Source organism: Mustelus asterias, chromosome 16, assembly GCF_964213995.1.
Source record: "Mustelus asterias chromosome 16, sMusAst1.hap1.1, whole genome shotgun sequence".
Taxonomy (NCBI): domain Eukaryota; kingdom Metazoa; phylum Chordata; class Chondrichthyes; order Carcharhiniformes; family Triakidae; genus Mustelus; species Mustelus asterias.
In genome coordinates, this window is record NC_135816.1 from 88,471,591 (window position 1) to 88,495,435 (window position 23,845).

Here is a 23,845-nt window from a genome sequence, read left to right on the forward strand (position 1 = left end):
GAGACTCACTGCTCTTCAATGTAGACTCTCACTGCTCTTCAATGGAGGGAATCATTGCTCTTCAATGGAGAGTGTTTGACTGCTCCTCAATGGAGAGACTCACAGCTCTTCAATGGAGAGACTCACTGCCGTTCAATAGAGAGCGTCATTGCTCTTCAATGGAGAGTCTCACTACTCTTCAATGGAGCTTCACATTGTTCTTCAATCCAGAGACTCACTACTCTTCAATTGAGGGACTCACTTCTCTTCAATGGAGAGAGTCTCACTGCTCTTCAATGGAGAGACTCTCTGTTCTTCAATGGAGTGTGTCATTGCTCTTCAGTGGAGGGACTCACTGCTCTTCAATGGAGAGTCTCACTGCTCTTCAATGGAGAGACTCACTGTTCTTCAATGGAGAGTCTCATTTCTCTTCAATGGAGAGAGTCATTGCTCTTCAGTGGTGCGTCTCACTGCTCCTCAATGGCGAATCTCACTGCTCTTCACTGGAGACTCTCACTTCTCTTGAATGGAGAGGTTCAATGCTCTTCAATGGAGAGACTCACTGCTCTTCATGGAGAGACTCACTGCTCTTCAAGGAAAGAGTCACTGCTGTACAATGGAGAGACTCACTGATCTTGAATGGAGACTCACTGCTCTTCAATGTAGACTCTCACTGCTCTTCAATGGAGAGAATCATTGCTCTTCAATGGAGAGTGTCTGACTGCTCTTCAATGGAGTGACTCACAGCTCTTCAATGGAGAGTCTCACTGCCGTTCAATAGAGAGCGTCATTGCTCTTCAATGGAGAGTCTCACTACTCTTCAATGGAGCTTCACATTGTTTTTCAATCTAGAGACTCATTACTCTTCAATGGAGGGACTCACTTCTCTTCAATGGAGAGTCTCACTACTCTTCCATGGAGAGAATCATTGCTCTTCAATGAAGAGAGTCTGACTTCTCTTCAATGGAGAGAGTCACTGCTCTTCAATGGAGGGACTCCCTGCTCTTCAATGGAGAGTCTCACTGCCCTTAAATGCAGTGACTCGCTGCTCTTCAATGGAGAGTCTCACTACTCTTCATGCAGAGACTCGCTTCTCTTCAATGGAGAGATTCACTGGTCTTCCATGCAGAGTCTCTCTGCTATGCAATAGAGAGTCTCACTGGTTATCAATGGAAAGACTCAATGCTCTTCAATCGAGAGACTCACTGCTCTTCAATGGAGAGACTCACTTGTCTTCAATGGAGAGACTCACTCCTCTTCAATGGGGAGAGTCATTGCTCTTCAATGGAGGGACTCGCTGCTCTTCAATGGAGAGACTCACTGCTCTTCAATGTAGAGGCTCACTGCTCTTCAATGGAGGGAATCATTGCTCTTCAATGGAGAGAGTCTGACTGCTCTTCAATGGAGAGACTCACAGCTCTTCAATGGAGAGTCTCACTGCTCTTCCGAGGAGAGACTCACTGCTCTTCAATGGAGAGAGTCACTGCTCTTCAATGGAGGGACTCGCTGCCCTTCAATGGAGAGTCTCACTGCTCTTCAATGGAGAGTCTCACTGCCCTTAAATGCAGTGACTCGCTGCTCTTCAATGGAGAGACTCACTACTCTTCAATGGAGAGATTCACTGCTCTTCAATGCAGAGTCTCTCTGCTCTTCAATAGAGAGTCTCACTGGTTTTCAATGGAAAGACTCAATGCTCTTCAATCGAGAGACTCACTTCTCTTCATGGGGAGACTCGCTGCTCTTCAATGGAGGGACTCCCTGCTATTCAATGGGCAGACTCACTGCTCTTCAAGGAGAGAGTCACTGCTGTACAATGGAGAGACTCACTGATCTTGAATGGAGAGTCTCACTCCTCTTCAATGGAGAGACTCACTGCTCTTCAATGGAGAGACTCACTGGTCTTCAATAGAGGGACTCACTACTCTTCAATGGAGAGATCCACTGCTCTTCAATGGAGAGACTCAATGCTCTTCAATGGAGAGTCTCACTGCTCTTCAATGGAGAGATTCACTGCCCTTCAATGGAGGGACTCAATGCTCTTCAATGGAGTGGCTCACTTCTCTTCAATGCAGAGTCTCACTGCTCTTCAATGGAGAGATTCACTGGTCTTCAATAGGGAGACTCACTGCTCTTCAATGGAGAGATTCAGTGCTCTTCAATGCAGAGTCTCTCTGCTCTTCAATAGAGAGTCTCACTGGTTTTCAATGGAAAGACACAATGCTCTTCAATCGAGAAACTCACTGCTCTTCATGGCGAGACTCGCTGCTCTTCAATGGAGGGACACGCTGCTATTCAGTGGAAAGACTCACTGCTCTTCAAGGAGAGAGTCACTGCTTTACAGTGGAGAGACTCACTGCTCTTTAATGGAGAGACTCACTGCTCTTCAATGGAGAGACTCACTGGTCTTCAATAGAGGGACTCACTACTCTTCAATGGAGAGATTCACTGCTCTTCAATGGAGAGACTCAATGCTCTTCGATGGAGAGACTCAATGCTCTTCAATGGAGAGTCTCACTGCTCTTCAATGGAGAGATTCACTGCTCTTCATGGAGTGGCTCACTTCTCTTCAATGGAGAGACTCAATGCTCTTCAATCGAGAGACTCACTGCTCTTCATGGGTAGACTCGCTGCTCTTCAATGGAGGGACTCGCTGCTATTCAATGGACCGACTCATTGCTCTTCAAGGAGAGAGTCACTGCTTTACAATGGAGAGACTCACTGATCTTCAATAGAAAGTCTCACTCCTCTTCAATGGAGAGACTCATTGCTCTTCATGGAGAGATTCCCTGCTCTTCAATGGAGAGACTCACTTGTCTTCAATGGAGAGTCTCACTGCTCTTCAATGGAGAGAATCATTGCTCTTCAATGGAGAGAGTCTGACTTCTCTTCAATGGAGAGTATCACTGCCCTTAAATGCAGTGAATCGCTGCTCTTCAATGGAGAGTATCACTGCCCTTAAATGCAGTGAATCGCTGCTCTTCAATGGAGAGTCTCACTACTCTTCATGTAGAGACTCACTTCTCTTCAACGGAGAGATTCACTGGTCTTCAATGCAGATTCTCTCTGCTATTTAGTAGAGTGTCTAACTGGTTTTCAATGGAAAGACTCAATGCTCTTCAATCGAGAGACTCACTGCACTTCATTGGGAGACTCGCTGCTCTTCAATGGAGGGACTCGCTGCTATTCAATGGACAGACTCACTGCTCTTCAAGGAGAGAGTCACTGCTATACAATGGAGACACTCACTGATCTTCAAGGAGAGATTCACTGCTATACAATGGAGAGACTCACTGATCTTCAATAGAGGGACTCACTACTCTTCAATGGAGAGATTCACTGCTCTTCAATGGAGAGACTCAATGCTCTTCAATGCAGAGTCTCACTGCTCTTCAATGGAGAGACTCAATGCTCTTCAATCGAGAAACTCACAGCTCCTCCTGGAGAGACTCACTGCTCTTCAATGGAGAGACTCGCGGTCATTCAATGGAGAGATTCACTGCTCTTCAAGGAGAGAGTCACTGCTTTACAATGGAGAGACTCACTGATCTTCAACAGAAAGTCTCACTCCTCTTCAATGGAGAGACTCATTGCTCTTCATGGGGCGACTCACTGCTCTTCAATGGAGAGACTCACTGCCGTTCAATAGCGAGCGTCATTGCTCTTCAATGGAGAGTCTCACTACTCTTCAATGGAGCTTCACACTGTTCTTCAATCTAGAGACTCACTACTCTTCAATGGAGGGACTCACTTCTCTTTAATGGAGAGAGTCTCACTGCTCTTCAATGGAGAGACTCTCTGTTCTTCAATGGAGTGTGTCATTGCTCTTCAGTGGAGGGACTCACTGCTCTTCAATGGAGAGTCTCACTGCTCTTCAATGGAGAGACTCACTGTTCTTCAATGGAGAATCTCATTTCTCTTCAATGGAGAGATTGCTCTTCAGTGGTGGGTCTCACTGCTCTTCAATGGCGAATCTCACTGCTCTTCACTGGAGACTCTCACTTCTCTTGAATGGAGAGGTTCAATGCTCTTCAATGGAGAGACTCACTGCTCTTCAATGGAGAGACTCACTGCGCTTCAATGGAGAGAATTATGGCTCTTCAGTGGAGAGAGTCTGACTGCTCGTCAATGGAGAGAGACATTGGTCTTCAATGAAGAGTCTCGCTGCTCTTCAATGGAGAGTCTCTCAGCTCTTCAATGGAGAGACTCACTGCTCTTCAATGGAGAGATTCCCACTGCTCTTCAATCGAGAGAGATTCACTGCACTTCAATGGAGAGAATCACTTTTCTTCAATGGAGAGACTCACTGCTCTTCAATGGAGAGACTCGCTGCTGTTCAATGGAGGGACTCACTGCTCTCCAAGGAGAGAGTGACTGCTTTACAATGGAGAGACTCACAGCTCTTCAATGTAAAGTCTCACTGCTCATCAATGTAGAGTGTCATTGCTCTTCAATGGAGAGAGTCACTGTTTTACAATGGAGAGACTCACTGATCTTCAACAGAAAGTCTCACTCCTCTTCAATGGAGAGACTCATTGCTCTTCATGGGGCGACTCACTGCTCTTCAATGGAGAGACTCACTTCTCTTCAATGGAGAGACTCACTGCTCTTCAATGTAGACTCTCACTGCTCTTCAATGGAGGGAATCATTGCTCTTCAATGGAGAGTGTTTGACTGCTCCTCAATGGAGAGACTCACAGCTCTTCAATGGAGAGACTCACTGCCGTTCAATAGAGAGCGTCATTGCTCTTCAATGGAGAGTCTCACTACTCTTCAATGGAGCTTCACATTGTTCTTCAATCCAGAGACTCACTACTCTTCAATTGAGGGACTCACTTCTCTTCAATGGAGAGAGTCTCACTGCTCTTCAATGGAGAGACTCTCTGTTCTTCAATGGAGTGTGTCATTGCTCTTCAGTGGAGGGACTCACTGCTCTTCAATGGAGAGTCTCACTGCTCTTCAATGGAGAGACTCACTGTTCTTCAATGGAGAGTCTCATTTCTCTTCAATGGAGAGAGTCATTGCTCTTCAGTGGTGCGTCTCACTGCTCCTCAATGGCGAATCTCACTGCTCTTCACTGGAGACTCTCACTTCTCTTGAATGGAGAGGTTCAATGCTCTTCAATGGAGAGACTCACTGCTCTTCATGGAGAGACTCACTGCTCTTCAAGGAAAGAGTCACTGCTGTACAATGGAGAGACTCACTGATCTTGAATGGAGACTCACTGCTCTTCAATGTAGACTCTCACTGCTCTTCAATGGAGAGAATCATTGCTCTTCAATGGAGAGTGTCTGACTGCTCTTCAATGGAGTGACTCACAGCTCTTCAATGGAGAGTCTCACTGCCGTTCAATAGAGAGCGTCATTGCTCTTCAATGGAGAGTCTCACTACTCTTCAATGGAGCTTCACATTGTTTTTCAATCTAGAGACTCATTACTCTTCAATGGAGGGACTCACTTCTCTTCAATGGAGAGTCTCACTACTCTTCCATGGAGAGAATCATTGCTCTTCAATGAAGAGAGTCTGACTTCTCTTCAATGGAGAGAGTCACTGCTCTTCAATGGAGGGACTCCCTGCTCTTCAATGGAGAGTCTCACTGCCCTTAAATGCAGTGACTCGCTGCTCTTCAATGGAGAGTCTCACTACTCTTCATGCAGAGACTCGCTTCTCTTCAATGGAGAGATTCACTGGTCTTCCATGCAGAGTCTCTCTGCTATGCAATAGAGAGTCTCACTGGTTATCAATGGAAAGACTCAATGCTCTTCAATCGAGAGACTCACTGCTCTTCAATGGAGAGACTCACTTGTCTTCAATGGAGAGACTCACTCCTCTTCAATGGGGAGAGTCATTGCTCTTCAATGGAGGGACTCGCTGCTCTTCAATGGAGAGACTCACTGCTCTTCAATGTAGAGGCTCACTGCTCTTCAATGGAGGGAATCATTGCTCTTCAATGGCGAGAGTCTGACTGCTCTTCAATGGAGAGACTCACAGCTCTTCAATGGAGAGTCTCACTGCTCTTCCGAGGAGAGACTCACTGCTCTTCAATGGAGAGAGTCACTGCTCTTCAATAGAGGGACTCGCTGCCCTTCAGGGGAGAGTCTCACTGCTCTTCAATGGAGAGTCTCACTGCCCTTAAATGCAGTGACTCGCTGCTCTTCAATGGAGAGACTCACTACTCTTCAATGGAGAGATTCACTGCTCTTCAATGCAGAGTCTCTCTGCTCTTCAATAGAGAGTCTCACTGGTTTTCAATGGAAAGACTCAATGCTCTTCAATCGAGAGACTCACTTCTCTTCATGGGGAGACTCGCTGCTCTTCAATGGAGGGACTCCCTGCTATTCAATGGGCAGTCTCATTGCTCTTCAAGGAGAGAGTCAGTGCTGTACAATGGAGAGACTCACTGATCTTGAATGGAGAGTCTCACTCCTCTTCAATGGAGAGACTGACTGCTCTTCAATGGAGAGACTCACTGGTCTTCAATAGAGGGACTCACTACTCTTCAATGGGGAGACTCAATGCTCTTCAATGGAGAGTCTCACTGCTCTTCAATGGAGAGATTCACTGCCCTTCAATGGAGGGACTCAATGCTCTTCAATGGAGTGGCTCACTTCTCTTCAATGCAGAGTCTCACTGCTCTTCAATGGAGAGATTCACTGGTCTTCAATAGGGAGACTCACTGCTCTTCAATGGAGAGATTCAGTGCTCTTCAATGCAGAGTATCTCTGCTCTTCAATAGAGAGTCTCACTGGTTTTCAATGGAAAGACACAATGCTCTTCAATCGAGAAACTCACTGCTCTTCATGGCGAGACTCGCTGCTCTTCAATGGAGGGACACGCTGCTATTCAATGGAAAGACTCACTGCTCTTCAAGGAGAGAGTCACTGCTTTACAGTGGAGAGACTCACTGCTCTTTAATGGAGAGACTCACTGCTCTTCAATGGAGAGACTCACTGGTCTTCAATAGAGGGACTCACTACTCTTCAATGGAGAGATTCACTGCTCTTCAATGGAGAGACTCAATGCTCTTCGATGGAGAGACTCAATGCTCTTCAATGGAGAGTCTCACTGCTCTTCAATGGAGAGATTCACTGCTCTTCATGGAGTGGCTCACTTCTCTTCAATGGAGAGACTCAATGCTCTTCAATCGAGAGACTCACTGCTCTTCATGGGTAGACTCGCTGCTCTTCAATGGAGGGACTCGCTGCTATTCAATGGACCGACTCATTGCTCTTCAAGGAGAGAGTCACTGCTTTACAATGGAGAGACTCACTGATCTTCAATAGAAAGTCTCACTCCTCTTCAATGGAGAGACTCATTGCTCTTCATGGAGAGATTCCCTGCTCTTCAATGGAGAGACTCACTTGTCTTCAATGGAGAGTCTCACTGCTCTTCAATGGAGAGAATCATTGCTCTTCAATGGAGAGAGTCTGACTTCTCTTCAATGGAGAGTATCACTGCCCTTAAATGCAGTGAATCGCTGCTCTTCAATGGAGAGTATCACTGCCCTTAAATGCAGTGAATCGCTGCTCTTCAATGGAGAGTCTCACTACTCTTCATGTAGAGACTCACTTCTCTTCAACGGAGAGATTCACTGGTCTTCAATGCAGATTCTCTCTGCTATTTAGTAGAGTGTCTAACTGGTTTTCAATGGAAAGACTCAATGCTCTTCAATCGAGAGACTCACTGCACTTCATTGGGAGACTCGCTGCTCTTCAATGGAGGGACACGCTGCTATTCAATGGAAAGACTCACTGCTCTTCAAGGAGAGAGTCACTGCTTTACAGTGGAGAGACTCACTGCTCTTCAATGGAGAGACTCACTGGTCTTCAATAGAGGGACTCACTACTCTTCAATGGAGAGATTCACTACTCTTCAATGGAGAGACTCAATGCTCTTCGATGGAGAGACCCAATGCTCTTCAATGGAGAGTCTCACTGCTCTTCAATGGAGAGATTCACTGCTCTTCATGGAGTGGCTCACTTCTCTTCAATGGAGAGACTCAATGCTCTTCAATCGAGAGACTCACTGCTCTTCATGGGTAGACTCGCTGCTCTTCAATGGAGGGACTCCCTGCTATTCAATGGGCAGACTCACTGCTCTTCAAGGAGAGAGTCACTGCTGTACAATGGAGAGACTCACTGATCTTGAATGGAGAGTCTCACTCCTCTTCAATGGAGAGACTCACTGCTCTTCAATGGAGAGACTCACTGGTCTTCAATAGAGGGACTCACTACTCTTCAATGGAGAGATCCACTGCTCTTCAATGGAGAGACTCAATGCTCTTCAATGGAGAGTCTCACTGCTCTTCAATGGAGAGATTCACTGCCCTTCAATGGAGGGACTCAATGCTCTTCAATGGAGTGGCTCACTTCTCTTCAATGCAGAGTCTCACTGCTCTTCAATGGAGAGATTCACTGGTCTTCAATAGGGAGACTCACTGCTCTTCAATGGAGAGATTCAGTGCTCTTCAATGCAGAGTCTCTCTGCTCTTCAATAGAGAGTCTCACTGGTTTTCAATGGAAAGACACAATGCTCTTCAATCGAGAAACTCACTGCTCTTCATGGCGAGACTCGCTGCTCTTCAATGGAGGGACACGCTGCTATTCAATGGAAAGACTCACTGCTCTTCAAGGAGAGAGTCACTGCTTTACAGTGGAGAGACTCACTGCTCTTTAATGGAGAGACTCACTGCTCTTCAATGGAGAGACTCACTGGTCTTCAATAGAGGGACTCACTACTCTTCAATGGAGAGATTCACTGCTCTTCAATGGAGAGACTCAATGCTCTTCGATGGAGAGACCCAATGCTCTTCAATGGAGAGTCTCACTGCTCTTCAATGGAGAGATTCACTGCTCTTCATGGAGTGGCTCACTTCTCTTCAATGGAGAGACTCAATGCTCTTCAATCGAGAGACTCACTGCTCTTCATGGGTAGACTCGCTGCTCTTCAATGGAGGGACTCGCTGCTATTCAATGGACCGACTCATTGCTCTTCAAGGAGAGAGTCACTGCTTTACAATGGAGAGACTCACTGATCTTCAATAGAAAGTCTCACTCCTCTTCAATGGAGAGACTCATTGCTCTTCATGGAGAGATTCCCTGCTCTTCAATGGAGAGACTCACTTGTCTTCAATGGAGAGTCTCACTGCTCTTCAATGGAGAGAATCATTGCTCTTCAATGGAGAGAGTCTGACTTCTCTTCAATGGAGAGTATCACTGCCCTTAAATGCAGTGAATCGCTGCTCTTCAATGGAGAGTATCACTGCCCTTAAATGCAGTGAATCGCTGCTCTTCAATGGAGAGTCTCACTACTCTTCATGTAGAGACTCACTTCTCTTCAACGGAGAGATTCACTGGTCTTCAATGCAGATTCTCTCTGCTATTTAGTAGAGTGTCGAACTGGTTTTCAATGGAAAGACTCAATGCTCTTCAATCGAGAGACTCACTGCACTTCATTGGGAGACTCGCTGCTCTTCAATGGAGGGACTCGCTGCTATTCAATGGACAGACTCACTGCTCTTCAAGGAGAGAGTCACTGCTATACAATGGAGACACTCACTGATCTTCAAGGAGAGATTCACTGCTATACAATGGAGAGATTCACTGATCTTCAATAGAGGGACTCACTACTCTTCAATGGAGAGATTCACTGCTCTTCAATGGAGAGACTCAATGCTCTTCAATGCAGAGTCTCACTGCTCTTCAATGGAGAGACTCAATGCTCTTCAATCGAGAAACTCACAGCTCCTCCTGGAGAGACTCACTGCTCTTCAATGGAGAAACTCGCGGTTATTCAATGGAGAGATTCACTGCTCTTCAAGGAGAGAGTCACTGCTTTACAATGGAGAGACTCACTGATCTTCAACAGAAAGTTTCACTCCTCTTCAATGGAGAGACTCATTGCTCTTCATGGGGCGACTCACTGCTCTTCAATGGAGAGACTCACTGCCGTTCAATAGTGAGCGTCATTGCTCTTCAATGGAGAGTCTCACTACTCTTCAATGGAGCTTCACACTGTTCTTCAATCTAGAGACTCACTACTCTTCAATGGAGGGACTCACTTCTCTTTAATGGAGAGAGTCTCACTGCTCTTCAATGGAGAGACTCTCTGTTCTTCAATGGAGTGTGTCATTGCTCTTCAGTGGAGGGACTCACTGCTCTTCAATGGAGAGTCTCACTGCTCTTCAATGGAGAGACTCACTGTTCTTCAATGGAGAATCTCATTTCTCTTCAATGGAGAGATTGCTCTTCAGTGGTGGGTCTCACTGCTCTTCAATGGCGAATCTCACTGCTCTTCACTGGAGACTCTCACTTCTCTTGAATGGAGAGGTTCAATGCTCTTCAATGGAGAGACTCACTGCTCTTCAATGGAGAGACTCACTGCGCTTCAATGGAGAGAATTATGGCTCTCCAGTGGAGAGAGTCTGACTGCTCGTCAATGGAGAGAGACATTGGTCTTCAATGAAGAGTCTCGCTGCTCTTCAATGGAGAGTCTCTCAGCTCTTCAATGGAGAGACTCACTGCTCTTCAATGTAGACTCTCACTGCTCTTCAATGGAGAGAATCATTGCTCTTCAATGGAGAGTGTCTGACTGCTCCTCAATGGAGAGACTCACAGCTCTTCAATGGAGAGACTCACTGCCGTTCAATAGAGAGCGTCATTGCTCTTCAATGGAGAGTCTCACTACTCTTCAATGGAGCTTCACATTGTTCTTCAATCTAGAGACTCACTACTCTTCAATGGAGGGACTCACTTCTCTTCAATGGAGAGAGTCTCACTGCTCTTCAATGGAGAGACTCTCTGTTCTTCAATGGAGTGTGTCATTGCTCTTCAGTGGAGGGACTCACTGCTCTTCAATGGAGAGTCTCACTGCTCTTCAATGGAGAGACTCACTGTTCTTCAATGGAGAGTCTCATTTCTCTTCAATGGAGTGTGTCATTGCTCTTCAGTGGAGGGACTCACTGCTCTTCAATGGAGAGTCTCACTGCTCTTCAATGGAGAGTCTCTCAGCTCTTCAATGGAGAGACTCACTGCTCTTCAATGGAGGGATTCACTGCTCTTCAATGGAGAGATTCCCACTGCTCTTCAATCGAGAGAGACTCACTGCACTTCAATGGAGAGAATCACTTGTCTTCAATGGAGAGACTCACTGCTCTTCAATGGAGAGACTCGCTGCTGTTCAATTGAGGGACTCACTGCTCTCCAAGGAGAGAGTGACTGCTTTACAATGGAGAGACTCTTCAATGTAGAGTCTCACTGCTCATCAATGTAGAGTCTCATTGCTCTTCAATGGAGACTTTCACTGCTCTTCAATGGAGGGAATCATTGCTCTTTAATGGAGAGAGTCAGACTGCTCTTCAATGGAGAGACTCACAGCTCTTCAATGGAGAGTCTCACTGCTCTTCAGTGGAGAGACTCACTGCTCTTCAATGGAGAGTCTCACTGCTCTTCAATGGAGAGACTCACTGCTCTTCAATGGAGCGTGTCTCACTGTTCGTCAATGGAGTTTCACATTGTTCTTCAATGGAGAGACTCACTGCTCTTCATTGAAGAGACTCTACAATGGATAATCACACATCTTCAATGGAGAGTCTCACTGCTATTCAGTGGAGAGACTCACTGCTCGTCATTGTAGTGTCTCACAGCTCTTCAATGGAAAGTTTCACGGCTCTTAAATGGAGATTCACATTGTTCTTCAATGGCGAGACTCACTGTGCTTCAATGGAGAGAGTCTCACTTCTCTTCAATGGAGAGAGTCTCACTTCTCTTCAATGGAGAGAGTCTCACTGCTCTTCAATGTAGAGTCTCACTGCTCTCCAATGGAGAATCACACATCTTCAATGGAGAGTCTCACTGCTATTCTTTGGAGAGACTCACTGCTCTTCATTGTAGAGTCTCATAGCTCTTCAATGGAAAGTCTCACGGCTCTTCAATGGAGATTCACATTGTTCTTCAATGGAGAGACTCACTGATCATCAATGGAGAGAGTCTCACTGCTCTTCAGTGGAGGAACACACTGCTCTTCAATGGAGATTCTCACTGCTCTTCAATGGAGAGAGTCTCACTGCTCTTCAATGGAGAGACTCACTGCTCTTCAATGGAGAGAGTCTCACTGCTCAGACATGGAGAGACTCACTGCTCTTCAATAGTGAGACTCACTGCTCTTTATTGGAGAGACTCACTGCTCTTCAATGGAGAAAGTCTCACTGCTCTTCAATTGAGAGACTCACTGCTCTTCAAAGGAGAGATTCACTGCTCTTCAATGGAGAGAGTCTCACTGCTCATACATGGAGAGACTGACTGCTCTTCAATGGAGGGACTCGCTGCTCTTCAATGGAGAGTCTCACTGCCCTTAAATGCAGTGACTCGCTGCTCTTCAATGGAGAGTCTCACTCCTCTTCATGCAGAGACTCGCTTCTCTTCAACGGAGAGATTCACTGGTCTTCCATGCAGAGTCTCTCTGCTATTCAATAGAGAGTCTCACTGGTTTTCAATGGAGAGATTCACTGCTCTTCAATGGAGAGACTCACTTGTCTTCAATGGAGAGACTCACTCCTCTTCTATGGGGAGAGTCATTGCTCTTCAATGGAGGGACTCGCTGCTCTTCAATGGAGAGACTCACTGCTCTTCAATGGAGGGAATCATTGCTCTTCAATGGAGAGAGTCTGACTGCTCTTCAATGGAGAGACTCACAGCTCTTCAATGGAGAGTCTCACTGCTCTTCCGTGGAGAGACTCACTGCTCTTCAATGGAGAGAGTCACTGCTCTTCAATGGAGGGACTCGCTGCCCTTCAATGGAGAGTCTCACTGCTCTTCAATGGAGAGTCTCACTGCCCTTAAATGCAGTGACTCGCTGCTCTTCAATGGAGAGACTCACTACTCTTCAATGGAGAGATTCACTGCTCTTCAATGCAGAGTCTCTCTGCTCTTCAATAGAGAGTCTCACTGGTTTTCAATGGAAAGACTCAATGCTCTTCAATCGAGAGACTCACTTCTCTTCATGGGGAGTCTCGCTGCTCTTCAATGGAGGGACTCGCTGCTATTCAATGGACAGACTCACTGCTCTTCAATGAGAGAGTCACTGCTGTACAATGGAGAGACTCACTGATCTTGAATGGAGAGTCTCACTCCTCTTCAATGGAGAGACTCACTGCTCTTCAATGGAGAGTCTCACAGGTCTTCAATAGAGGGACTCACTACTCTTCAATGGAGAGATCCACTGCTCTTCAATGGAGAGACTCAATGCTCTTCAATGGAGAGTCTCACTGCTCTTCAATGGAGAGATTCACTGCTCTTCAATGGAGGGACTCAATGCTCTTCAATGGAGTGGCTCACTTCTCTTCAATGCAGAGTCTCACTGCTCTTCAATGGAGAGACTCAATGCTCTTCAATCGAGAAACTCACTGCTCCTCCTGGAGAGTCTCACTACTCTTCATGCAGAGACTCACTTCTCTTCAACGGAGAGATTCACTGGTCTTCAATAGGGAGACTCACTACTCTTCAATGGAGAGATTCACTGCTCTTCAATGCAGAGTCTCTCTGCTCTTCAATAGAGAGTCTCACTGGCTTTCAATGGAAAGACTCAATGCTCTTCATTCGTGAAACTCACTGCTCTTCATGGCGAGACTCGCTGCTCTTCAATGGAGGGACTCGCTGCTATTCAATGGGCAGACTCACTGCTCTTCAAGGAGAGAGTCCCTGCTATACAATGGAGAGACTCACTGCTCTTTAATTGAGAGACTCACTGCTCTTCAATGGAGAGACTCACTGGTCTTCAATAGAGGGACTCACTACTCTTCAATCGAGAGACTCCCTGCTCTTCATGGGGAGACTCGCTGCTCTTCAATGGAGGGACTCGCTGCTATTCAATGGACAGACTCATTGCTCTTCAAGGAGAGAGTCACTGATTTACAATGGAGAGACTCACTGCTCTTCAGTGGAGGAACACACTGCTCTTCAATGGAGATTCTCACTGCTCTTCAATGGAGAGAGTCTCACTGCTCTTCAATGGAGAGACTCACTGCTCTTCAATGGAGAGAGTCTCACTGCTCAGACATGGAGAGACTCACTGCTCTTCAATAGAGAGACTCACTGCTCTTTATTGGAGAGACTCACTGCTCTTCAATGGAGAGAGTCTCACTGCTCTTCAATTGAGAGACTCACTGCTCTTCAAAGGAGAGATTCACTGCTCTTCAATGGAGAGAGTCTCACTGCTCATACATGGAGAGACTGACTGCTCTTCAATGGAGAGACTCACTGCTCTTAATTGGAGAGACTCACTGCTCTTCAATGGAGAGACTCACTTCTATTGAATGGAGAGGTTCACTGCTCTTCAATGGAAAGTATCTCTGCTCTTCAAAGGAGAGACCCAATGCTCTTCAATGGAGAGACTCACTGCTCTTCAATGGAGAGTCTCCCTGCTCCCCAATGGCGAATCTCACTGCTCTTCAATGGAAAGATTCACTGCTCTTAAATGGAGAGACTCACTGCTCTTCAATGGAGTGTCTCAATGGTCTTCAATGGAGTGACTCACTGCTAATCAATGGAGAGACTCACTGCTCTTCACTGGAGTGACTCACTGCTCTTCAATGGAGAGTCTCACTGCTCTTCAATGGAGAGAGTATCACTGCTCTTCAATGGAGAGAATCACTGCGCTTCAATGGAGAGTCTCACTGCTCTTCAATGGAGAGTCTCACTGCTCTTCAATGGAGAGACTCACTGCTCTTCAATGGAGAGCCTCACTGCTCTTCAGTGGAGAGTCTCACTGCTCTTCAATGGAGAGCCTCACTGCTCTTCAATGGAGAGACTCACTGCTCTTCAATGGAGAGCCTCACTGCTCTTCAATGGAGAGTCTCACTGCTCTTCAATGGAGGGAATCGCTCTGCCCTTCAATGGATTGAAGATCGTCTATTATTGCTGCAAGTTAAGCATTTGCAGCATCGCCTTCTTTATCCTGTTGGTGTCAGCAGCAGGAGTTGACATTTGGCCAGTTCTGGTGTGGTTTGCTGTCTTCTCTGTGTGAGATGTACAGCTTTTTTGCACAGACATTATTTGCAGGAAGCGTTACTTGACAATGGTTTCCAAACAGCGAATTCACATTTTAACATTATGGAGAGTGTGACATTTGTCTGATGCATTTCGCAGCCACACCTTCTTGCTTGCTGTCACAGAGGAGACTCAGTGCTTGTGGCAATGATTATGGGCAAGATCTGAGCTGTAGCATTGTGTCCATATGTTATTGAGAATGCTTCGTGGTCCATTATTTACCATCAGCATCCACCCCGAGACAGACAAACCCAATTGGAACCTGATTGTATGAACCGTGACCCTGATGTCTATCACTGCTCATAAATATTGACAACTCCCTCAGGTGTTTCATTCAATGAAGATTGCTGGACCTTTGTCCTGCTTAGCTACAGCGTATTATTCTGTCCACGTGTTTGCACCTATCTTTCACTGAATGCTCAATGAGCCTGCATCACCTCAGTCCCCGGAAACTCTGTGTCGGAGCCCAATGGAACATTTGGAGAGTGCAATTCTTCTTTCTTTGTGAATGATTGTCGGGGCAGAATGGCCTCCACCTGTACCTCCCTGGCAGGCTCAATGGACTGAATGGCATCCTCCTGTTCCTTCAATAACAGATGTGTCCCTTTGGCCCTCACTGAGTCATGTCATCTTAAACAGTATAAGAGTTCCTCCAGTAATATCTTGTGTCAGGAGATATAATTTCTGTTCAATAATGCTCTGACTGCAAAGCTTAAATCATTAAAATGTCAGCTGTCAAGACAGGCAGTTTGAAGTGGCGATGAACAAAGTTAAGTTGGGATAAGTATATAGCTTGGATGGAAATTTGCATGAGGAGATAAGAAAGGTTTGCTTCTTCTTACTCGTTGCATTTCAAATGAAGGGTTAAAACTGGCAACAGTTGCAAATGCACAAGACAATGTTATTTATTATGTTTATTTTCACTGAAAGTAGCTTTTAAAGTTTTTTATTAGTGTCACAAGTAGGCTTACATTAATACCGCAGTGAAGTTACTGAGAAAATCCCCTAGTCGACACACTCCAGCACCTGTTCTCTTACAGTGAGGGAGAATTTACCATGGCCAATGAACCTAACACACATGTCTTTCGGACTGTGGGAGGAAACCGGAGCACCCAGAAGAAACCCACGCAGACAGAGAGAGAACTCCACGCAGACAGTGACCCAATCCAGGAATTGAACCCGGGTCTCTGGCGCTGTGAGGCAACCGTGCTAACCACTGTTAGTGTTTACCACAAGGTAAAGTACAACGAATTCAAGGATGAAACAGGAAGTGTGTCTGTAAGGAGCAATTGAAGAATGTGTTGAGGAATTTACATGTGATGTGCTTGGACTGACTTGGGCAGTTCACAGCATCAGGCCACCTCCAATTCACATCCCAATGCTTCCCGAGACTCCCAATCCCAAGCACTGATCCTCAAATTAACAGGAACTCCTGGAAGATTATCATACAGAGGTCTCAACAACACAGAAAAAAAGCAGAGTAGTATAATGCCAACGTTTACCCACCACAGAAGCTAATATTTTTTCAATGATTTATGCGCACAATGCCCCAAGTAAAAGGGAACTGGGTAAACACTGAAATGGAAAAATGGAAAGGATTTGGTGAGATTTTGTCATCAGCCACTGCTTGATCAAAGACCCTGTCCATTTTCAAAACTCATCCTTTCTGCTTCTCTGCTCCAAGAGGAAGTGCTGCCATAAAATGTTCCGAGAATTGGCTGCAGCAAACAGCAACAGTTAACAAGGTTGTTATCCAGAAAGGACTATAAAATATCAATAAATCAATTCAGTAACATGGACAGATGTTCAGAGAGGGAGTAATTATCACCACGTTGCTATGGAAAGAGTTTGAAAGAGAAAGTACTGCACAAACAACACAAAAGTGAAATCAGAACAGATGGATAGAACTGAGGGAGGTCAGGGACAGAGTAAGAAATGAGTGGAATCTTGAAAGGGGTTTAAAGGAGACTGAATGGGTAGTGACAGGGTTACTACACGAAGGAAGAATCACACTCCTCCCAAATAGAGAGATTCATTCATCTTCAATGGAGAGTCTCACTGCTCTTCAATGGAGAGACTCACTGCTCTTCAATGGAGAGACTCACTGCTCTTCAATGGATTTCAATTGGCCATCAACAGTGTCCATGCTTACAACATTTTTCTTCTTTATCCAGTAATATTGGACTCTGAGTTTGATTATTGTTGACGCGGTTTGAAGGAATCTCCTTGGGCAGCACTGTGGCACAGTGGTTAGCACTGCTGTGTCAAAGCATCAAGGACCCAGGTTCAATTTCAACCTTGGGACTGTCTGTGCGGAGTCCGCATGTTCTCCCTATGTCTGCATGGGTTTCCTCGGTGCTCCACTTTCATCCCAGTATAAAGATGTGCAGGTTAGACATATTTGTCATGGTAAATGCGTGGGGTTCCGGAGATAATGCAGCAAGTTGGGCCTGGGTAACGTGTTCTTCCGGAGAGTCGATGCAGACTCAATAGGTCCAAAGTCTTTCTTCTGCACTGTAGGAATATTATGGATGGGCCAGTTTATTGCACACACATTATCTGGAGGAAGCTCATAAGATTCGCTGACAAGGATTTTCAAACAGCAAGTTTACACATTAACCGAAAGGAGATGGTGAAATTTTTCTGATGCATTCCAAAGCCACACCTTCTTGCTTGCAGTCACAGAGGAGACTCAGTTCTTGTGGTAGTGATTGCGGGCAAGATCTGGGCTGTGGAGTTGTGTCCGTTTGTTATCGAGGCTGCTTCAGGGTCCATTATTTACCATCAGCCTCACCACACCCCGAAACAGACAAACCCAATTGGAAGCTGAACCGTGACCCTGAACTCGAACATCTTACACGAGGACTGACCAATCTCTGAGGTATTTTGTTCTGTGACAACTGCTTGTGTTTTCTTTTGTCCACCTGCACTGAATGGTTCTGTCGCTCTGTTGGTTCGTACCTTCACTGAACTTCTCATGAGCCTCTGATTAAAGGAATTCCTCCTGTTCCTGTGTAACAGGCTGGAGAAGGGGCTGAATGGCCTCCTCCTGTTCCTGTGCAACAGGCTGGAGAAGGGGCTGAATGGCCTCCTCCTGTTCCTGTGTAACAGGCTGGAGAAGGGGCTGAATGGCCTCCTCCTGTTCCCGTGTAACAGGGTGGAGAAGGGGCTGAATGGCCTCCTCCTGTTCCCGTGTAACAGGCTGGAGAAGGGGCTGAATGGCCTCCTCCTGTTCCCGTGTAACAGGCTGGAGAAGGGGCTGAATGGCCTCCTCCTGTTCCTGTGTAACAGGCTGGAGAAGGGGCTGAATGGCCTCCTCCTGTTCCCGTGTAACAGGCTGGAGAAGGGGCTGAATGGCCTCCTCCTGTTCCCGTGTAACAAGCAGGAGAAGGGGCTGAATGGCCTCCTCCTGTTCCCGTGTAACAGGCTGGAGAAGGGGCTGAATGGCCTCCTCCTGTTCCCGTGTAACAGGCAGGAGAAGGGGCTGAATGGCCTCCTCCTGTTCCTGTGTAACAGGCAGGAGAAGGGGCTGAATGGCCTCCTCCTGTTCCTGTGTAACAGGCTGGAGAAGGGGCCGAATGGCCTCCTCCTGTTCCCGTGTTTGAAGGCAAACCAAATACTCTTAATTTTGGAAAGTATTTTCCCTTAGATTACCGGGATTCCATGAAAACCAAACTGTTTATTTTATTTTGCAGGGAGTTCCAAGCATGGGGCTATTTTCTGCTGCAAGACATTTCAAGTTATATCGAGAAAAGAAATGTCTTTTTGTTTTTGTCCCCTCGTTGCTGATATTTATTATACTTGGATATTTTAGCCAGTTCAGGCTTGATTTTCTGCACTTGACGAAGTTTAATGACCACTCCTTCCTCATGCTGCCCAACAGCAGCTGTGACACCAATCCCCCATTCCTGGTCCTTCTGGTCACCAGTGCCCAGGACCTGTTGGAAGGTCGCTCGGCCATTCGGCAGACATGGGGGAGAGCGCGGACAACCCATGGCCAGAGGGTGGTGACCTACTTCCTGCTGGGGTACAGCCGAGAGCATCAGGAGCAGCTGCTGAAAGAAAGTTCACTGCACAAGGACATCATCCAGAAAAATTTCACCGACTCTTATTACAACCTGACCACCAAGGTACTGATGGGGCTGGAGTGGGTGAACCGATTCTGTCCGTCCACCTCCTTCGTGATGAAGACCGATTCCGACATGTTTGTCAACCCGGATTATCTGACCGAGCTCTTGTTGGGAAAGAATCGCAAGAACATCTTCACCGGCTTTGTCATGAGGGGTTTCGGACCCATCAGGGACAAAAATTGTAAATGGTACGCCAGTGAACAGGAATATCCTCAGAATAGCTATCCACCATTCTGTTCCGGCACTGGGTACGTGCTTTCAACCGATGTTGCCAATCGAGTCTTGAATGTTTCCAGTTTCATCCCCCACTTTAAACTGGAGGATGTTTACGTCGGGCTGTGTTTGGCGCAGTTGAAGATTGATCCTGTGGAAATCCACTCGGAGCGAAAGTTCTTCAATGGAAAGGTGTCATTTTCTGTTTGTGGTTTTCGGAAACTCGTCACCTCTCACGGGGTGAATCCCTCTGAGCTGCTGAGCAACTGGAAATCACTGGAGGACGCAGCAGATAAGCGTTGCCCTGGAGACGAGTGAAGGAGGGAAGCCATTTTGGAGAGGCCTCACACTGACCCCCCGTCAAAAATGGCAAAACTGGCGCGAGCCAGAGCGGGGGGTGAGGAGAATTCTGCACAGCGAGGTGTTTGGATCGACACTGGGCTGCTTAAATGGGACTGAGGGGAGCTGATTTGACAGGAAGTTTCAAGAGGGAATTACGGATATAATTGGAGGAGCTGGAATGAGAGAGCTTTGATCAGTTCGGGCAGTGGATGGAATGCGAGGCTAATAGGTGCTTTCAGGGAGGTAGAAATTTTTCACAATTTTTGTACAGTGACTGAAATTTTTTAATCATTAAAATCAGATGGCAAATAAAAGCATAGATCACATGAAATGGATTAAATCTAATTGTTACAATGGTGTTCACAGAATTATAGGATCTCTACAGTGCAGAAAGGCACCATTTGGCTCATCGAGCCTGCACTGACCATATTTGAGGAGGATATTTGTGGAGCCTCCTCCTCCAGTGAGTTGTTTAATTGTCCACCGCCATTCACGACTGGATGTGGCAGGACTGCAGAGCTTAGGTCTGATCTGCTGGTTGTGGGATCGCTGAGCTCTGTCTATCACTTGCTGTTTTTGCTGTTTGCCATGCAAGTAGTCCAGTTTCACCAGGGTAACACCTCATCTTTAGGTCTGCCTGGTGCTGCTCCTGGCGTGCCCTCCTGCCCTCTCCATTGAACCAGGGTTGATCCCCTGGCTTGATGGTAATGGTTGAGTGGGGGATCTGCTGAGCCATGAGGTTACAGATTGTGCTGGAGTACAATTCCACTGCTACTGATGGCCCACAGCGCCTCATGGATGCCCAGAGCGAGGTTCGAAGTCTGTTCCATTCAGCACAGTGATAGTGTCACACAAACAATGGAGGTTATTCTCAATGTGAAGGCGGGACTTTGTCCGAAAGGACTGTGCGGTGGTCACTCTTACTGATACTGTCCTGGACAGATGCATCTGCAGCCGGCAGATCAGTAAGGATGAGGTATTTCCTCTTGTTAGTTCCTTCACCTGCTGCAGACCCAGTCTAACAGTTATATCCTTTAGGACCCGACCAGCTCGATCAGTGGTGCTGCTGCCGAGCCACTCTTGGTGGTGGCCATTGAAATCCCCCATCCAGTGCACATTTTGCACCCTTGCCACCCTCAGTGCTTCCTCCAAGTGTTGTTCAACATGCAGGAAAATTGATTCATCAGCTAAGGGGAATTCAAAGAACATTTTTGAGATAGCTACTGACAACAGAACATTCTACAGCCAACCAGACAGAAGGCTATAGAATCCACAGAATCCAGACACTGCAGAAGGAGGCCATTCGGCCCATTGAGACTACACAACTCTCCAAAAGAGCAGCTTACCCAGGCCCAACCCCTGCTCAATTCACATAATTCCCGGCATCTACCATGGCTAATCCTCCTAACCCGCACATCTTTGGACATTAAGAGGCAATTTAACGTGGCTAATCCACCCAACCTTCACATCTTTAGACACTAAGGGGCAATTTAGCATGGCCAATCCACCTAACCTGCACATGTTTGGAGTGTGGGAAGAAACTGTAGCACCCGGAAGAAACCCACGCAGACATGGGGAGAACGTGGGGACTCCACACAGACAGTGACCCAAGGGTGGAATCGAGCCCGGGTCCCTGGTGCTGTGAGGCAACAGTGCTAACCCACTATACCACCACGCTATGCTATTATTCAACAAGATCAGAGGAATTAATGACCTCATAGCAAAGGCCAACCTAGGTGTCAGTGATCATATGTTTGTATTGAACTTTGAGTTTGAGGGAGAGAAGAACAGGTCCAAGGCTTGCATTTTAAACTTAAATGAGGATAGTCATGTGAATGAAAGCAGAGCGAGGTAAAGTGAAGGAACAATGGAGGTTAAGGGATAGGTTAATCGAGATACAGCCTCAGTAGCAGCATGTCGTGTTTCCATTCTGCTTCCAATCGGCCATTATGCAAGAGATTTAAAGAATTAACCATCCTCGCAGGTGAGGGCAGCAGAGCGGCGGAGCTGATTGGCTGTTGCAGGCAAGATTTGCATCGGCGCAGTCACTGCGACCAGAAAGTGGTTTGTGGAGGAGCTGTTGTGAAGCGACAGTTAAACCCCAAACACTGCGTCAGTGTTTCCCTTCCTACCTCCTCCTCTAACCAAAAAAAGGACATCGGGAGGGCCACAAGCAAGAACAAAGAACAATACAGCACAGGAACAGGCCCTTCGGCCCTCCAAGCCCGCGCCGCTCCCTGGTCCAAACTAGACCATTCTTTTGTATCCCTCTATTCCCACTCCGTTCATGTGGCTATCTAGATAAGTCTTAAACGTTCCCAGTGTGTCCGCCTCCACCACCTTGCCCGGCAGCGCATTCCAGGCCCCCACCACCCTTTGTATAAAATATGTCCTTCTGATATCTGTGTTAAACCTCCCCCCCTTCACCTTGAACCTATGACCCCTCGTGAACGTCACCACCGACCTGGGGAAAAGCTTCCCACTGTTCACCCTATCTATTCCTTTCATAATTTTATACACCTCTATTAAGTCTCCCCTCATCCTCCGTCTTTCCAGGGAGAACAACCCCAGTTTACCCAATCTCTCCTCATAACTAAGCCCTTCCATACCAGGTAACATCCTGGTAAACCTCCTCTGTACTCTCTCCAAAGCCTCCACGTCCTTCTGGTAGTGTGGCGACCAGAACTGGACGCAGTATTCCAGATGCGGCCGAACCAACGTTCTATACATCTGCAACATCAGACCCCGACTTTTATACTCTATGCCCTGTCCTATAAAGGCAAGCATGCCATATGCCTTCTTCACCACCTTCTCCACCTGTGACGTCACTTTCAAGGATCTGTGGACTTGCACACCCAGGTCCCTCTGCGTATCTACACCCTTTATGGTTCTGCCATTTATCATATAGCTCCTCCCTACATTATTTCTACCAAAATGCATCACTTCGCATTCATCAGGATTGAACTCCATCTGCCATTTCTTTGCCCAAATTTCCAGCCTATCTATATCCTTCTGTAGCTTCTGACAATGTTCCTCACTATCTGCAAGTCTTGTCAATTTTGTGTCGTCCACAAACTTACTGATCACCCCAGTTACACCTTCTTCCAGATCATTTATATAAATCACAAACAGCAGAGGTCCCAATACAGAGCCCTGCGGAACACCACTAGTCACAGGCCTCCAGCCGGAAAAAGACCCTTCCACTACCACCCTCTGTCTTCTGTGACCAAGCCAGTTCTCCACCCATCTAGCCACCTCCCCCTTTATCCCATGAGATCCAACCTTTTTCACCAGCCTACCATGAGGGACTTTGTCAAGTGCTTTACTAAAGTCCATATAGATGACATCCACGGCCCTTCCCTCGTCAACCATTTTGGTCACTTCTTCAAAAAACTCCACCAGGTTAGTGAGGTGTTAGCGCGAGTGAACAGATACCACACCACTCGCACCCAGAGCCAAGATCGTTAACAGCACAGTTTATTATAGTGTTTTACGTCGACGGAGGTACAATCAGGACACAGACAAGACAGTCCCGTAAAGTACTCTGCCTGCCTGCCAAAACGGAGTATAGTTATAGTAACGATCTGTTTTGATATGTAAATGGTTTGTGAGTGGTTTCCTGATATAATCATCCTGTTTCAATAGGTTTGTGGGTGTGGAGTTTGATGTGTAAATGGTTTTCTTTTATAGTTATCCCGTTAATGGGTTTTCGGGTCTAGAGTTTTAATATGTAAAGTTTGGTTTAAGAGTGTGATAATTGCTTTATGTCTCTGAATTCCTTTGGACAATGGGTGTTTGATGGGATGTCAGGAAGTTTTCCAGGTCTCAAGATATTTTCTGAATAGCATATTGATGCGAGTTCCTGAGTCTTTGTCAACCTGGTTTCTGTGTTTAAAAGATGTCTGCTTGCCTTACTCACACCTTTCTGGCTGAATGCTGTCCTGTTTTGCTTCATTTATCGAGTTATAGTTTAAGAAATATTCTAATCCTAATACCCACAAAATTTATGCCCGCCTACAGTCCCCCGCTGTCGGTCAAAAGTGAATTTTTGTTGTTTATTTCCTTTTCACTTTTCTAACCGATCTTTCTCCCCTTTATTATATTTTGCGTCCGGTGCTTCCTGCCTCCGTACGCTGCAGT

The 23,845-nt window shown here is 46.5% G+C and overlaps 1 protein-coding gene across 1 annotated transcript; it reads left to right on the forward strand.

The window, feature by feature from the left end:
- Positions 1–17,697: 17,697 nt before the first annotated feature.
- Positions 17,698–20,033, forward strand: LOC144505279 (beta-1,3-galactosyltransferase 5-like). Its single transcript, XM_078231349.1, has 2 exons — positions 17,698–17,901; positions 18,716–20,033. The coding sequence occupies exon 2, from the start codon at positions 18,728–18,730 to the stop codon at positions 19,679–19,681; it is 954 nt and encodes a 317-aa protein (XP_078087475.1). The 5' UTR covers positions 17,698–17,901; positions 18,716–18,727; the 3' UTR covers positions 19,682–20,033.
- The last annotated feature ends 3,812 nt before the right edge of the window (positions 20,034–23,845 follow it).

Bases quoted from the DNA above. Each gene is read 5' to 3' on its own strand.
- LOC144505279 (XM_078231349.1), top strand. From the start codon at position 18,728: ATGGGGCTATTTTCTGCTGCAAGACATTTCAAGTTATATCGAGAAAAG.